General features: G+C 41.9%; 1 protein-coding gene across 3 annotated transcripts in view; it reads left to right on the top strand.

Annotated features, from left to right (window-relative positions):
• The window catches only part of lnx2b (ligand of numb-protein X 2b), a 33,641-nt gene extending 15,829 nt beyond the window's left edge, over positions 1-17,812 (top strand). For all 3 annotated transcript variants that reach the window (XM_015948749.3, XM_070555115.1, XM_054739200.2), the window contains exons 4-10: positions 4,979-5,178; positions 7,887-8,309; positions 8,934-9,080; positions 10,369-10,543; positions 16,123-16,366; positions 16,443-16,604; positions 16,683-17,812. In XM_015948749.3, coding sequence (XP_015804235.3) covers positions 4,979-5,178; positions 7,887-8,309; positions 8,934-9,080; positions 10,369-10,543; positions 16,123-16,366; positions 16,443-16,604; positions 16,683-16,818 — 1,487 coding nt within the window. In that variant the 3' untranslated portion in view covers positions 16,819-17,812. The remainder of the gene's footprint in view (positions 1-4,978; positions 5,179-7,886; positions 8,310-8,933; positions 9,081-10,368; positions 10,544-16,122; positions 16,367-16,442; positions 16,605-16,682) is intronic.
• Positions 17,813-17,995: the final 183 nt, after the last annotated feature.

Raw genomic sequence — 17,995 nt, 5'->3', positions numbered from 1 at the left:
GATACCCTACATTATAATAAACTCTTTTTACCCCTAATGAAAAAAAGAAAAAGGTATTTTTATTGCTTTTTCTTGGTGTGTCCATGAAATAGGTATTTACATGACCACCAGAAAAAAATAACAGGATTTCCACACTGTTCTGTTAAATTCCAACAGAAAATACAGTTCCATTTGAAAATGCAGAACAATATGTCCCTAGTCTGTTTAAAACAACCCCAGAGCGCTTACAAATCTGAACTTCAACCTCTTTCACAAACATTCAGTGAACTTATGATTTGTCGAAAGAGGTCAGATGATTGTAAAGATCTAAAAATTAACCAGATTATGTAACCAGTTTATGTTGAAATGAAATAGAAAGTTAATGTTCATTACAGAGCAATCAAAAGGTCATGTGATCAAAAGTTCCACCTCATTACATGTAAGTAAATTAGTTATCAAAGCAGGGAAATAAATGCAAAATAAGCCACAATTTTTTTTTAATGTTAATGTTGTTGATATCCAGACTCAGGCCTCCTCCATAGATCTGTATCATGAAAGAGTTAACCAAAAATTCATCTTAACCTTATCTGGCTGAAGAATGTTCTCCTATCAGGCATCTTCTAGCTTTGTGAAAACAAAGTGTTTTATTTTGGAAACAGCTGTAGAACTTTGTTTTTTCACTTTTTCTGAACTCACGTTTTACCCCTAATGAAAAAAAGAAAAAGTTATTTTTATTGCTTTTTATTGGTGTGTTCATGAAATGGACTCACGTTTTATAACCCGATTCCAAATTTGAAGCATTTCGGGGTCAAAGTTAGGCCTCATCTACATCAAGCACAGAACAAAAGTGGACCAAAAGCTGCCGTTTTTGCTGACTGTGAATTGTTTATTGAATGTCTCTGGAAAATTGCTCGCGAGTTCCTGTGATAACGACTACATGCGTAGAGGTGAGTTGGTAAAAAAAAAGAAAAAAAAAGCCAGAGTTGTCTTCTCAAACCATCATACACTGTGAACCGATATCCTTGTCATTAAAGATGCATTATGTAGAAATGAAGTGAAAGTGACATCCTGTGGTAAAATTTGGTTACTGCAACTGCTTTAAACAACTCTTGAGCTTTCTGCCAGCCATCATCAAATTACAGTTGTGGCCGCTGCAGTATAAGCTTACAGGAGACACGGCATCCCCACACTCACTGATGGTAAACCGTCGTTATGACCCTCCTTCCTTTGTTTTAAAAGGAGAAAAACTGATAATCCCCCACAGCCAGATGGATATGAAATATGATTCAGTGTAACCTTCCTTCCAAAATGACTGAAACATCAGACTCTTTCGGGATCTTCTCATTGTACAATTCACACAATATTCTTACATACTGCACCTTAAAAGGGTTGGTCACCCTAGGTGGAGTCTTATGTCACCCAAACTTCCTGTTTGAAAAATGTACCTAAAGGAGGCACCGCCTGGCGAACAGAGAGAGTAGCGCTGAGGTAGTGACTTACAGCACCACCGCCACTCTTGAGTTTCTCAGTTGGAGAAATGAGCCATTAACTAGCATGCATGCTCATACACACACACGCACACACCGCCCAATCAGATGAAACCAAATTTCTCTGAATGTAAATGGTTCAACCAAGCTGTGACTGGGCACTCCTTCTGGAAGTGACGAGACTGTGGAAGCAGTCCTCTGATTATGTCATCGCCACAATGTTGCATGTATCACCATCAATTACTACAATTAGTACAGTACAATAGGGAGCCTAAGTCTCCTCCCTTTCCGGTCAGCTGTTGGGTCCCCGGAAGAACGAAAACATGAATGCTGGGGCTAAAAACGCTATTTCCTAATCCGCTTAGCCTCATGCCCTGGATCACATATATGTTGTACTGCAATTTAAATGAAAAGTAATGATGGGTGTTTCGACTACGCCAGTCACATTCTTTGAGATGTATTAGCTTGTAAAAGTTCATAATTGGCATGACTACACACCAGAAATTGGCACGTCGCATATGTGACATCTCCACATAATCTCCTCTCCACAAAGTAGCTGCTACTTACCAAATGACCAGATTTATGGTGGTTCTTTCCTCCTGTGGGAAGTTAGCTGAACTTACAGCCCTTTTTCCTCAGTTTTCTCAGTGTCTGGTTTGATGACGTCATTTTCGTGAAGCGCATTTGTAGTCCTGGACTTATTTTCACACACAACCTAAAATATCGTTCCCCTCCATTCGAAAATAAAAGAGTTTTTGGTATCAAAATGCGTCTTTAAAATTCACGGACATCATATGTGAAATCCATGGCACAAAACAAGTGGAAATAGAAAATAGCATTTTTAGCCCCATTGACTTGCATTCATTTTTTCGTTCTTCCAGGGACCCATGATGAGGAAGTGACTTACACCGGGGACACACCGGCCACCGAAGCACCGGGAGGCGAAGCGCTCACAAAATTCGGCCGCTGCTCGCTGCTTAGTTCAGACCAGACGCTTGTTTCTCCGCTCCGGTCGAGGCGCGCCTCGTAGTTTTTCTTTTAACCACTTGGTGTCCTCCATTTCCTCTCTGCCTTTTCTCTGCTCTTTTCCTCTACACCCCTCTCCCCCTTGCTGTTTGTGTGTGTTTGTACGTGTGTGTGTGAACCTATGGTGTGAGCCAGTTGTTAATAGCTGGCCTACGACTTTCTGCCTCTCTGTCCTGTTTGCTCCGGTTGAAAGACACCCAAAACCACACCCCCTTCACGTGGTTTTGGGTGTCTCACACACACACACGCACACACGTGTGCGTGTTTGTGTGGTTTTTATTCAGTGTCTGTTTACGAACACATTTGGCTATCGCAGAATTTTATTTTGAAATGCTTTATTTTGTTAAATTTACCGGCCTGCCTCTTTGACTTCCTGCCAGAATTGATGCGGTTCACCCGCGGCTCGCGAAAAAAATAGAGCAGACGCCGAAACGATCGCTGCACGGCGCGGGCTGGAGCGCCGGCAAGCGGCGCTTCTGCGGCCCATGTCTGCGGCGCTTCTGCGGCCCATGTATGCGGCGCTTCTGCGGCCCATGTATGCAGCGCTTCGGCGGCCGGTGTGTCCCCGGCGTTAGGCTCCCTATACTGGAAGAACACAAAAGGACCAACACAAAAGGATACATGTCGCCACCTACTGTGGAGGAGTGGAACGCACTTCAGTCAATAATTTTAATCGTTTTTTACTGCCTATCTGCTAAAAAAAACATCTCTTCCTCCAAATCATGTGGAGAACTACCGACCTATCTCTCTCCTCCCTTTTCTGTCCAAAATCATTGAAAGGGTGGCTTTCAAGCAGATCACAGAATACCTCTCACAAAACTGTCTGCTTGACCCTTACCAATCTGGGTTCAGAAAGGGCCTCTCCACTGAAACTGCTCTGTTAGCAGTGACTTCTTTAAAAGAAGCTAGAGTAACTGCCAAATCCTCAGTGCTTATCCTGCTCGACTTATCGGCTGCATTTGACACTGTCAGCCATGGCTTCCTTTTATCCACACTCTCTAGCATGGGCATCACAGAGAAAGCACACGCCTGGTTTGAATCGTACTTCACAGGACGATCATTCAGTGTATCTTGGCTTGGACAATCCTGTACCGTGCACCATCTTGCCACAGGAGTCCCCCAGGACTCTGTACTAGGACCTCTTCTCTTTGCCATATACACCACCTCACTGTGTGAGATCATTCAATCACATGGCTTCTCCTACCACTGCTATGCAGACGACACCCAGCTCTATCTGTCATTTCCACCGGACGACCACACTGTCTCTGCACGAATATCAAACTGTCTCTCTGACATATCAAAATGGATGAAATCCCACCATCTCCAACTCAACCTCTCTAAAACTGAACTACTTGTCATCCCAGCAAAACCATCTATACAGCACAATATCTCAATCCAAAATGACTTCCTATCTCTGGCTCCTTCAAAGGCAGTTCGAAATCTGGGTGTCGTGATTGATTAACACTTGACCTTTAAAGATCATGTTGCCTCTGTTGCTCGTTCATGCCGCTTTGCGCTGTATAACATACGAAAGATCAGACCATACCTAACACAACATGCCACCCAGCTCCTGGTGCAATCTACTGTCATCTCCCGCCTCGATTACTGCAATGCCCTTCTAACTGGTCTTCCAGCCAGTACTGTGAGACCTCTTCAAATGGTCCAGAATGCAGCGGCGCGTCTGGTCTTCAATCAGCCAAAAAGAGCACACATCACCCCTCTGTTCATTGAGCTCCACTGGCTACCGCTAGCAGCATGCATCAAATTCTAATTGCCTAACACTAGCATACAAAGCCCGTGATGGTACGGCTCCCATCTACCTGAGCCCTCTTGTAAAGGCTTAAGTCTCGGCCCGGCCACTCCAGTCATCACAGGATCGTCGGCTAGCAGTGCCTACACCACGCTCAGGACAATCCAGACTCTTCTCATGCATCGTTCCACAAATGTGGAATGACCTACCAAGCACTACCAGAACAGGGGCTTCCTTTTCAATTTTCAAGAAACTCCTGAAGACCCTGCTCTTCAGAGAGCATCTTCCATCCCTGCACCTGTCCCCCCTCTCTACTGTCCACTCCTTGTTCCCTCCTCTCCATGATTGATGTCAAGTTGTTGTTGTTATTGTTGTTGTTAGCCTCAAGGGCAACATGCCGATTATCACTTGTAAGTCACTTTGGACAAAAGCGTCTGCTAAATACATAAACATAAACAGAATAAAGGCTACCAATTTTGCCTTGATCATTACGTAGCTTGACTTAGCTGTGCATGTAAACTTCACTGACCATTAGATACCTGGTAAATCTTTTTTTCCAAGGATTTTTTGCTTGTTTTGATCTTATATCTTTTTTTTAACTGTTTCTAAAATCTGATACCATTGTTTTTGTTTACTCATAATTATCAAGATGGGTCTTCTAGATTTGCCTCAGCAACTTGTCTTTAGACACCCAGGATGCTTTGTAAAGTGAAATTTTGGTGGTCGTCTTTTTCAGACAACACCCCCCAGAGGTCCAGTCTGGTAGCCGAGGCCAACGTGGTGGAGCTGTTTAGAGAAGAACCTGAGGAGGATCTGGGTCTTCGCATCGTGGGGGGAAGAGATACTCCTCTTGGAAATATTGTTATCCAGGAGATTATCCGAGACTCAATAACTTCCCGTGATGGCAGATTGGCTCCAGGGGACCACATTTTAGAGGTGAGACAAAAGAAAGGGTTAGGCTATGCTCCCACAGTGCTAGGTTTCAAAGGTTTCCCATTGAATCATTATGGAACTAGGCTAGGAGGTTGTTTGCCTAACTATGTGTATACCTGTCAGATTCTCTTCTAAGCAGCTTGATTTTCTAAGTCTTTAAACGTGGTAAATTATTTTTTTCCAGGCATTCTGAAAGGCCTTTGAATTTTTTTGTTAGCACTTTGGCAGCTACTAACATTTTAGGCCAGTCCTTTTAAAAAGAATATGTTTTAAGTCTGATTGAAACTTAAACAATGAACCAGGAAAAACAAAAACACTCAACTGAACTGTTTTGGTGCGTCTTTGTTGCCTTTTCATCTTGCATAAGAATAGTTTAAGTAACAGCCAGTGTTTACGGAAAGATATTTTTAAAACTGCAGGAACTATCAACCAAAACATCTTTGTCTTGGCATGGAATGTAATGGAAAAATGTGTTGCTAATGACTTTAGCACAAGATTGTATTTCATATTTACACTCAACAAAACTGACTTTTAATACTAGACAGCACAAAGCACGTCAGGGCCAACTAAGTGCAAATCCTACGTCCCTGCAGGGCACAATCACACTTTTATTCATAATTCATTTTCATTGAGGAAAAAAAATATGTATATACATACACACACACATTTATTTGTGTGTGTGTGTGTGTGTATATATATATATATATATATATATATATATATATATATATATATATATATATATATATATATATATATATATATAATTTTAACCCTTTTTTGATGTATCCCCATCGTCTGTATTACACCACCTGCCAATAAGGTTTGAATGCTCCCAAAGAAACAGCTTGTATCTCTCATGTTCAGTGAAATAAAATGATTCTGATCAGGATCATGTGAAGTAGCAGGCAGCTGTCATGTTTCCTCATTTACATTTTTGAGTGTGTCTAGATGAATTCAGCAGCATGACCTATTTGTTAAAGGTGTGGAACACTGAAAAAACATTTAATTATTATTTCTGATTATAATCAATCACTTTGAGTTTTTCATGCAGGCCGAACATGAACATAGTCTCCTACACCTACCTCCTGCATTAGCTTCTGATAGAAAATAGACAGTGAAACTCTAGGATTAGAAAAGCCTGACAGATCTACGTCACATTGTCACTTAACATTCATGGACTCGCCCATCTTGAGTCACGACGTGGAAGGCTGTTGTTGGTTTAGTGCACAAGAAACTGCAGAGAATGTCGTGGCTTATAGAAGCTAACGGTTAGCATTAGCATCTCCACAAAATGGCAGAACCCCTCCAGGCTTGTATTGTTTGTGGAGATAAAACATCAACGTTGCTGAGTAAACAAAGTCGGTGGCTGTTATCCAATCCAAGGCAAGATGTCCAAATAACAGGAAATAAGACTCCAAATCCTGCCTTCTGAAGCTCTCCTCTAATGTGGCAATTTTCTTGTACCTTAAACAAGCACATCTGAGCTTTTCTTCCCCAGAGTACGATTCATAAGGCATTCATTCATACTAGAGACCATTGCAAAGGTATTGACTAAACCAAGTGAACCACAACTTTAATATCTGACTTCTTTGTAAAAGTGTCTTCTTATAAAGGTATACAAAAGGTTTTACATGAGGATGCAGGAACACAATTTAGCAAGAAAATCTGATGCAACATTGGGATTCTACTAGATTACACACACACACAGTAAATCTACAAAATGTGAATAAACCCACCTGGCTAATTTTGCTGCCCCGCCCTGATTTCTTTTTTTTCCCCCAAGAGTGTGGGAAAACAGCATGGCGTGACACGGTTAACCTCATCAGTTTACATACACACACACACACAAACTAGTAGCTGCTTTCTCATTGTAAACAAGGTGGTTTTCAGCGGGAATGAGAAGAAAGAAGATTTTCAAGATGAGCATGTTATATCTCCATGGCGACGGGGTGTGGTCACCAGGCACATAAACATTCGTCATTTCACAGGGAGCAACTGTAACTGGCTGCTGTTGCTGACTGACTTACTGCCTTTTGCTTTGAGAAGGTTAAATGTCAAACATGTCCGGACGAAACACTGAGCTTCTCTATATGCTGTTTAACAAAAAAAGGTTGCTTTTTTTTAGATGTGTAAGTATTTAATGTTGTAAGCTTTTTCTGTTCATCTCTTGATGAGAAATTGAAGATCATTTTTGAGAATGTGTTGTAAAATTGCAGAAACCCTCTCGATTCTCAGCGCTAAACTTTAGGATGACCTGGTAGGAGATGCATACAGGGCTGACAGTGTCTTCTGAAGCTACTTTTCCCCTCTAAAGCCAAATAATCCCCAAACTGGAAATGAAAGATAAAACCCCGCCAGCTAAGAGTTATGAAATATGCTGGAGATGATTGTGGATTTCATGACTGAGCTCTGAATCCTGGAATCTCCCTTTCTTCCCTGGAACAAACAGATTAGTTTTTTGCAAGGCTTTACTTTCTGTTTAAAGTATAAACTCTATAAAAATGTTTTTATCCAAAGAAGACACAAACATACCTGTTACTAACAATGTAAATATTAGTGGTGCTGCTATAAATGAAGTTACAAAATGGCTTTATTTACTAAACGATCCTTCATGTAAACAACCAGATCCATGTACAGTATGTGTGATGGTTTGTGTTGAGCTGCCTTTCTAGTCGCTGCGTTTCATTTCTGAGGTGTCTCGTTTCCAGGTGAATGACGTCAGCTTGGCTTCAGTTCCCCACGCCCGGGCCATCACCGTGCTGCAGCAGCCTGCCCTCCTCAGGCTCACCGTCATGCAGGAGAAAGGGTTTAAAATCAGAGATCAGCGGTCCGATCAACAGCCGTCTACCTCCACTGCCCCTCAGTCCTCTCACAGTCCTCAGGGCAGCGCTCCATCCATTCTGAACATGGGCAAAGTCCTGCATGTGATGCTAACCAAGACTCACCGCACGGAACCGCTTGGCATCAAACTCATACGCAAGTCTGAGGAAAGCGGTGTTTTTATTCTGGACCTTTTACCTGGTGGTTTGGCTGCCAAAGATGGAAAATTGAAGAACAATGACAAAGTTTTGGCCATCAATGGACATGACCTGATGCACGGTACACCTGAGAGCGCTGCCCAGATCATACAGGTAAGATAATGGTGTCACCGTGCGTACATGATCTTTAGCCATAATATCTCCTGATACACTGTTTTATTAGAAAATGAAACCCTCAGAACGTAATCACTGACAACAGCTGACTTACATTTGGAGTTAACCTGATTCAAGATGGCCACCGCAGCTAGTCTTTAAACACGCAAAAATGATCAAAACTTAGTCAGTTATACAGAAATTTAGCTAAAAATGCACGAACAGATTATGCAAGGTCTTGTGTGAAGTCCCACTGCAGCATGCAGCAAAAAACAACACATTTGTTATTGTTTTCTTTCAGCTTGCATCAATTTAACTGCCAACAGCATCAACTAAATCAGCAATAATGTCCTCAACTCATTACAATGAAACAGGCTTTGTCTTTGGTTTGAATCTTACTGGGTTAGGCTTTTAGTAGCATCAATCTGACAAACTAAAAGGTGGTCTACCACAAACGACAAGCTTTTAATCAGTCTGTTGGGTAGACAAAGGTCTTCATAAATTCACAAAATAAAACTTCAAACTAAAAATAAGAATTTCAGAAAATTGCATTTGTTGTGTAAGCTTGTAAAAATGAGGTGGATGTCATTTCATTTTATTTGTTTATGACCCTATGTGTTGTAGGTCAGTGAGAAGTGTGTGAACTTTGCAGTAATGCGGCCTGCAGAGACTCAGGAGGAAGGAGGCGGCAGCAGGGAGGGACAACACAGCAGAGGAACTCGACGGGCTCCAGAGCCGCAGTACTACAGGCGTCAGTCCACCTACTTAAAGGTATTAATGAAATATTTACTCCGAGACCAAGTATTTGTGATTACATCCCTGTTTGTACTCATTTCTCTTGTTTGTGATGTTAGCTGTGCAAATGTGTACAGATCTCAGTCAAAACGAGCTCACACCAGCAGCGTATTTAATGCATAAAGTTAACTCTACAGCTCTCCACCTAAAGTCACATGCAGATGGTCATAAGATTGAGTCATCTGTGGAAAAATGTCCAATGTGACCTCATGTGATGTGAAATAAGTGGATTCCTGCCGTGTGTGGGTCTTTTGTGTGTTTAGTGGCACTTTATCCACCTCATGGTTCAGCAGATGTAGGTGTCTTATTTACGCTTGCAGTTTGAAATAAGGAGCTTTACATACCAACTTCAATGCAGAAGCCATCTAATGTGGCAGTGTGTTATAGTCAACATCCTTGAAGCAAACCCTAGTCCTCAGGTGCGCCCCCTGGTGGAATATTTATTTAAAAGGAAATCATGTAGCCCATGGCTGAGCGGGTTATCGGGTTATCAAACCAAACTAAGAAATCTTGGATGGTGGTTACATTTCTGGCCTTTTATTGTCCACTTGTTTAAATGATGATCAGTGGCTGTAGCTGTGGGTAGCTGGAGCTGAAGTACCTCTGTTAGGTCAGTCTGATGTTTGCTTTAGTATTGTCCTGTTAAACCATACACGCTCAGTAAAACGAACAGCTGGGGGTGAGATTTTTAGAGCAGACACCTGCGTTAATGAGCAGAGATGAAAGCTCCCCAGAGCTGCTCACTCTGCCGCTACGGGGCCACTGTCTTGTTGTTGTTTCGGTTGTTTCTTTGGAAGGCAAGAGGATCAAAGCTGTAACAGTTAGCTTTTGCCTGTGGAGTCGAAGCTTTTCGTCTTGCTGGGGGGGGGGGGATGGGCGCCCTGCTGTGGGAAGGAAGACCTCCACCTCCCCCAAGCTTCCCTTCTGACAGTTTACAGACCCCAGAGAGCATCAAGGAGGCTGGTTGGAGTCGTCATTTTCCACACATCTTTTCCACTACGAGAAGCGAGTGCTGATCCTCACACGTGGCCTCTACCCTTGCCTCTCAGCTCCATCTCAAATGTTTCACATTTGTTTCTACAAGTGGCCCTCAGGGAGGGATCTATTAGGTCACAGATTCTGAAACTGATTAGCAGCACAGACTTGATTCATTTTTCTCACCAAAGAAGGACATTTATGAATTTATGCTTCATGATTTAGATAATAAGTCATTTATTACTACTTAACGGAACCTTTTTTGTAATATTTCCTGTTCTTTGTCCAGGATCCTTCTGGTGGCTTTTTTTGTCAGGAGAAGACCGTGAGCTTGAAGAAGGAGCCTCGAACTTCTCTGGGCATCACCATCGCCGGAGGGAGGGATTGTCGCAGCCGGCTGCCCGTCTACATCACGAGTGTGCAGCCTGTTGGCTGTCTGCATCGAGATGGCACCATCAAAAAGGGTACGCAATTACATCTGAAATGAACTGACACCCTCTACTCGGCCTCAGAAGGGTTTGGATGAAAAATGATGGGTCACAAAATCAAAAATGTGTAACCAAAATCCAATAGGGCACAGAATAAAAAATAAAGTGGAAAAATACAGAATAAATAATAATGTACAAAAGCAACGTTTTAATACAGAAAAATAATCTGTATTATTTTTGCTTGTTGAGGAATAAATTAACGTATAATCTGATCTAAACAGGTTAATATGTTTTAATACTGATATTGTAATAATCTCATGTACAGAAATAGTAAAGGTGATTTTGGTTTTTGACCAGTTTTAATTATTAGCTAATTGGTAAAAAGCTTTTTCCTCACCTGTGGTTGAATAAAAGGTGAACCTTATTTACTGTAGTTGTGGCTAAATGAAGATTTAGTCCCTGTGAGTTGGTTAAATCATCATACAGGAAGCTCAATGGTTACACATTTGTGTATAAACAAATTGTGTCACGGTGCAAAGACACACAGCGATTACATTTACAACATTATAATTTTCCATGTTATCCTAAATCACAGTATTCTCATTCTGATGCTTACACGAGCTGCAAAGCTGCTGATTACATGGAGACTTCTAGTGATTTGGTCCTGCAGGCACCCGTACGACTGAACAAAAACATAAAAGCATTGTAGATGCTACAGATGATAAGCTGCTGAAAACTCACAACGGAAAACGGATGAGCTGAAACTTTGTTTCACAGCTGTATGAAGAATCTACTCTTCTGCCATTTCTGATGCACAGCAGCAGCTACAGAGTTTAGAGCCACTGAAGAGTCGGTAGAAACTTACCCCTCTTTTCTACCGGGGCCGTCAGCAGCACGTTGCTGCAGCAGCATGTCTTGCTCGCGTAAGCTGCTGCTTGGCCCTTCCCACCAGAGACGCGTAGCAGCAGGGGAGCAGCTGTCACCGACAGAGCACGAAGTCACACGAGTAAACACAACAACAAGCAGGAGAAAACTACAACATGGCTCCAAAATGTTTGTGTTTTATGTTCTGTCTGTTTTATAATCGCCAATACGGACCTGAAAATCAAAGGAGACCGCTAGCTAGGTGATAACTTCTCACGGGGAAGCACAGTTTGTAACTTTTTTCAAGTAAAGCAACCGGAAAGCAGTACATTTCTTAATTCTGAAAATCTTGGGAAGCTTCGCTCCGTTTCCGCGTCCGATTTCCTGTCTTACCTTCCCCCAAAAATGTCGAACTTGACCCGTTTCAGAGGTGTAGCGCGTAGAAAATAGAACCGGCGCGTAAGGGCCGCGACATGCTGCTCCTGAGACGCGGCCGACTCGCGCTGCTGACGGCTGCTGACGGCTCCGGTGGAAAGAAGGGGTAAGACGTTACTGTCCGGTTGTCACTAGTACTGCCATTGTTCAAGTCCTCCTGGCCATGTTTATCTTTATCTAAATCGGTCAAAAAAGGTCCTATCTGCATAAAAACATTTACCTTATTTTCAGGACAAGCTTAGCTTGCGATATCTGTAAAGATTTTGCAGTTATTTTGTTTTAAATGACCCAAAATAGCATGTAATAACAGAAAAAACTAAAAACGGATTTGATTTTTCTTCAGAAATTTATGGATAGAAAATACAAATGTACATGAATAAAAAATCTGAAATGGCATAAATGTAACCTAACATGGATTACAACCTTGTATTGATTTTTTTTTACATGTACAACTTTCAGTGTCTGAGTTTCAGGTGATATTGTCTGTCAGTGTTCAGGCGTATTAGCTGCTGTGGTCTTCTGCAGAGCAATTCCTGTCCTGCTGCAGACAGAACCCTTCCTTGCACTCTTTGCACATCCAGGGAGTGTTTGTTGCACTGAGTGTACCTGTTTCATCCATGAGGGGAAGCTGATAGCCAGGGGTTCTTCTGGGGATAAATCTGGGTGGCGTGAGTCGACGGTACCTGGGTTTGACTTTGTTGTCCAGGAGTCCAGAAGATGTGGAGCATCTCCAGCAAGATCCTGTCTCTGACATTGCCTGTTGCTGGTGATGGTGGATGACTCTTCATCAGAAGAATCTCTAAAATTAAAAATATATCAAATTATATAACATTTATTCAAGCAGTAAATACTGGAAAATGAAAACTGAATAAAATAAAATACTGAACTAAAGCTAGAAATATATTTGAGAAAAAAACTATGGTTGGTAAAACGAGTACAAACACGGCTAAACAATGTCAAAAATTACTAAATAGATCCTAAAATTACTATATACAAACAAAGTAAGATATTTACTGGAAATATTTATTATTTTTATCAGCAGAAGAGATAGAAGTTGAAAATATGCGTTGAAAACAATTCCTCCGCTCCTCTAGGAAGTGTGATCATTTCCTGGTTCTTGGGCAGGGACTTGCGTAACATTACCGTAATGTGTTGTATACCACTGGAAAGCGTAGAGGCTCAACTTTCAGAATCTGTTGGAATTAAGTTGATTGCAAACGGCTGAAGAGTTACGGTAGTTCAAAGTATGGAAGCCATTTTTTGTCGGCACCGACACAACCGCAGTAGAAGCGTTTTAAAGCAATGAGTCGTGCAGCTACCATCCTTTTAACCACACACTGTTACGTGGAGTTCTTCCTCACCTACAGGTGTGGCTGCTGGAGACTTAAGGTCTGTGGGGAAAACTGAATAGATGCAAATGTTGGATTAAAGAGTAAGATGGTCTAAAGCGGGTCATATCTGTTGAGGTGTGATTCGCTGAAAACTCATTTTTTGTCCAGACACATCCAACTGTACATCTCCTTTAAGCCCCATGAGATGTCTTAAGCTGCAGCTGTTACACACCTGCTTAGACTCTATCAAAACCTGGATGGTGGGAGCTTTCTTCAGCTGAATGAAGATAAGACTGAGATCCTCATCTGTGCCCCAGACAAGCTGGTTCCCAAAGTCAGAGACTCTCTTGGTCAGCTTGCTTCTCACACCAAACCCTCTGGTCAGGAATCTTGGTGTGACCTTTGACCTAGCTCTCACCCTGGATTCTCATGTCAGTTCTCTTATTCGCTCTTCCTTCCATCTCAGGAACATTGCTAAGCTGAGTCCCATTCTGTCCCGCTCTGAACTTGAGACAGTTCTCCACACCTTCATCTCCTCAAGCTTAGACTACTGTAACTATCTTTTCACGTGTCTGAGCAGAACCTCCCTGAACCGTCTACAGGTGGTTCAGAATACCTGTGCTCGGCTTCTGACCAAGTCCTCCAAATGCACCCACATCACCCCGCTTCTCCTCCAGCTTCACTGGCTGCCAGTCAACTTCAGGGTTCATTTCAAGATCCTGGTTCTGGTCTACAGGGCCTTACATGGACAAGCACCATCTTACATTGGTGATCTTCTTAGTCCCTACACCCCCAGCAGGTCCCTGAGGTCCAGTGATCAAAGCCTACTGGTTGTGCAGTGCACCAGGCTAAAGACCAAAGGTGACAGATCATTTGCTGCTGTGGCCCCCAGACTCTGGAACTCTCTCCCCCTGAGCCTGAGATCAGTGGACTCCTTTAAAAAGCAGCTGAAGACTCACTTGTTCAAGCTGCCTTTTGTATGACCTTCATCACCACTCTCTCTTTATTCTGCTCTCCCCACCTATTCCACCTTCCTCAGGATCCACTGATTTCCCTCTTTCCTATACACCCTCTCTTTCTTAACATTTTTTTTATCACAATTGCCTATTTTTGCTCATTTTAAATATATTTTTAAATATTTTCTAAATTCTTTTTATATTTTAAAATTTTTTGATTTTGTGAAGCGCCTCGTGATTTTTATTTTGAGGCGCTATAGAAATGATATTTTCTTCTTCTTCTTCTTCTTTATTGATTAATTCTGATTATAATCTATCTTTTGAGTTTTTCATGTAGGCTGAACATGAAAATAGTCTCCTACACCTATCTCCTGCATTAGCTTCTGATAGAAAATAGACCGTGAAACTCTTAGAAAAGCCTGACCTCTACACTACATCAAGCTGTAGGTTGGACTCGCTGATCCTGATTCGGAACAGGGAAGGCTGTTGCTGGTTTAACCTCCAGATGGCAGAGAATGTCTCAGCTAGCAGAAATTAACTGTTAGCATTAGCAACTTAACCACATGGCAGAAGCTCCTCCAGACTTGTTATTTGTGGAGATAAAACAACCATGTGGCCAGTCAGTGATGGTGTCATGTTGCTTTTATCCAATCTGGGGTGAGATGTCCAAGTATCAGGAAATAAGACTCAAAAATTCTGCCGTCTGAAGTTTCTTTCTCGTCCAGCCGACTTCTCCCTGTTGGCACAGGCTCTTCTGGGATTTTTTCACCCAGAGTAAGACCTACAAGGCATTCATAACTACTCCAGACCACTGTAATTATTAAACGAGTGAACCGCACCTTTAAAGTAAAATTTTTTTTTGTACACTTATTGATCAGCAGATGATTTGAGATCTGATAAAACAATAGAGCTACTCTGATTAATCCGTCTTGGACCGTGAAAGTATTTGAGCTTTTTTAAAACCCGTTTTCTGTTCGGGGGGGAGCGTTCTTTGGTTATTTAAATGTCTTGAGTTTAAAGACTGGACACTGGCTCCACACTGGTCCTTGAACTGCTTTTGTCTAAGAAGGGTTAGAAATGACAATTGGTTGAATAGGAAAAGGGTTATTCTGTTTTCTCGTCCTGCTTCCATTCAGGAACACAATGTGTTGCTCAAGGGTCATTAAACAGAGGGGATGTGTGCTAAAGAAACCTGAGCTTCTCTGAAGTGTCAACTCCCAATCCTCTTCAGTTTTAATTCATCCAGTTAGTGACAGCAAACTGAAATCAATCATTTTATAAAAGTAAAATGGATCCAGCTGAAAGTTTTTTATTTATCTGTCATTGATTAAAAAGGCTGATCAGGCATGATCTTGTGGCGAATAATTAACTCCTCTGGTGTTTGAAATGTTGCTTGTTTTCTTTGGAAAATGTCTCTAACACACATGCCCACTGGGGACAGGATCTTCCCAAGCTGCATCACAGTTTGGTCATTTTATGGCAAACAATAGGTGGCTGAAGGAATTTGGCACAGGATGGGAGAGAGAGAGAACCTTCAGGATGAGGAAACCACTTTAAGGCAGAGTGGAAAGACTGCGTCAGCAATCAGGGTTAAGTTGACAAAGAACAAAGAAGGCTAAAGTCTAAAACCTTGGTAGTGGTAGGCCTCCATTCTGATATAAATGTTTAAATGAAATTTGATGTAATTCATCCTATTTTTACCATTGTTATAAATCATTGGGAAAAACATGATGCATTTGTTTTAAACTCTATAAATCTAAATTATTATTGTGTGTGTGTGTGTGTGTGTGTGTGTGTGTGTGTGTGTGTGTGTGTGTGTGTGTGTGTGTGTGTGTGTGTGTGTGTGTATTTTTGATAAAAACTGATTAACCATTGAAATCGACCCAGTTCAAGATTGTTTTGATCAACATAACAAATAGGCTACAGTTTGGTGTCGTAGTAGCAGAAAGTGACCCACCTCATATATTTGTGCGTTGTTTTGCAGAGAGCAGCAGTGACAGCTCTCAAGTGTTTTTCCTCGCTTCCTCAGGTGATGTTCTGCTGAGCATCAATGGTGTGGACTTGACTCAGCTGACCTACAACGAGGCGGTTTCTGTTCTGAAGACTCAAACAGCGCAGTCCCAGGTGATTTTACGGGTCATACAGACCATTTCTGAGAACTCGGAGGAGGACACGGAGGGAGGAAACGGGGACGAGCTTGACTTCATGGAGGACCAACGAGATGACGCCCACACCTGGACTCCGCTTTGGACTCAGTGGTTGGGTTTACCAAGGTACAGCTGTGTCCACTGCATCTCTGTTCTTTTCCATTTTACACTCAAGTCCTCACTCAGACTCTTTGTCATTTAGTCACATGCACTGGTGCCGGGACATCGTCCTGCAGAAGACCAACAATGAGAGTTGGGGCTTCAGCATCGTTGGGGGCTACGAGGAGAGCCATGGGCAGCAGCAGCCTTTCTTCATCAAAACCATCGTCCCTGGTACGCCCGCTCATTTTGACGGACGCCTCAAGTAAGTTTTAATTGTCTACTTGTGTTAACCTGCCATTTCTCACCAGATTTCACGATAACTACATGCATTTCCCTGCAGGTGCGGTGATGAGATTGTAGCGGTGAACGGAGTTACGACTGTGGGGATGAACAACTCCTCCCTCATCCCCATGCTCAAGCTACAGAAGAATAAAGTCACGCTGACCGTGGTGTCCTGGCCGGGTAGTCTAGTGTAGCTAAACATATTTTATTCATACGTGGTGAATGGGACACACAGACACGTAGCCCTGTTCAGCTGCACTCTGTACCATGAAAGTGTACTTAAATTCAAGCTAATTCCATTGATTCTTTGGGGTTTTAATCTGGTTTTATCAAGGTGGACCAATGACGACATAATGGTTCATAATCTAAATACAAACTGGAAGGATTTTGATCTTCCTGATTCTGTTCAATACGTTACGTGTTTAATGTTAGCGTCAGTAGGCAGTTAACATTTTCTTAGTGCAAAGTGAAGAGCTCTGTGTAGAACGTTAAAACCCGGACTCGTTGACGTTGATTGAATGGCTGATGAACATATCTACAGATGCCAAACTGCTCAGTTGTTTGTGGGATTTAATCTGAAATGACAGCACTTTAAAAACATGCAACAAGGTGAGTGAAATTACTGAACAGAATCAGAACAGAATCACAGATCTGCTCTCAAACACGAAAGGTTTCACACAGGCCATCTTAACTCAATTCTCAGTCTCAACACTCTTATTTATTCCCATCCCAATGATTAAATGTCCCACTTTAAAAGACTTTAAGAAGCAGGTGCCTTGTAGGGATTGGTGGACAAGGAGACGCGCCTTAAAGATGTGCTTTGTGTGGAACATGAATGAGAGCCCATTACCAGTGGCCTTGTTTGCATCTTTATACATGCAGGACCTGTTCAACAAGTAGCTTTGGTTATATGTACATAATCTAATCTGTTTCATTTTGTTCAATTAAAATCATACAAAATTATGTTCTATCAAGTCTTATTTGTGTTAATTTACTTCTGTTTTTATCCAGAGATGTTTTTAATAGGTGTCCAATGATCTGTACAGTTTATTAGACAGTTCACTCTGACCTCTAGTGGTCAGATGGACCCAAAATCTCAAGAGTTTTGACTCTTATTCATTGTTAAAATGTCTTTGTGTTTCATAGTTCTGCAAGAATGACATGCAAATAAAATGATACAAAGCTTGATTATTATTGTGTTCAGGATGAATGACAGTGACAGGACTGGTCACTCACACACACACACACGTCTCTGTACTATGGAAATCTTAAACAGAAATCCAAGTATTTTTCCCCCAAAATTTTAAAGATGTTTCTCCTCATTCTAGAAAAGTCTGTCACTGATTTGTTAAATCAGAGACAAGTTGGTGC

The sequence above is a fragment of the Nothobranchius furzeri genome, chromosome 1 (genome assembly GCF_043380555.1).
Source record: "Nothobranchius furzeri strain GRZ-AD chromosome 1, NfurGRZ-RIMD1, whole genome shotgun sequence".
Taxonomy (NCBI): Eukaryota; Metazoa; Chordata; class Actinopteri; order Cyprinodontiformes; family Nothobranchiidae; genus Nothobranchius; species Nothobranchius furzeri.
Note: the sequence above shows the minus strand (reverse complement) of the source record. Positions and strands in the feature narration are given on the sequence as shown.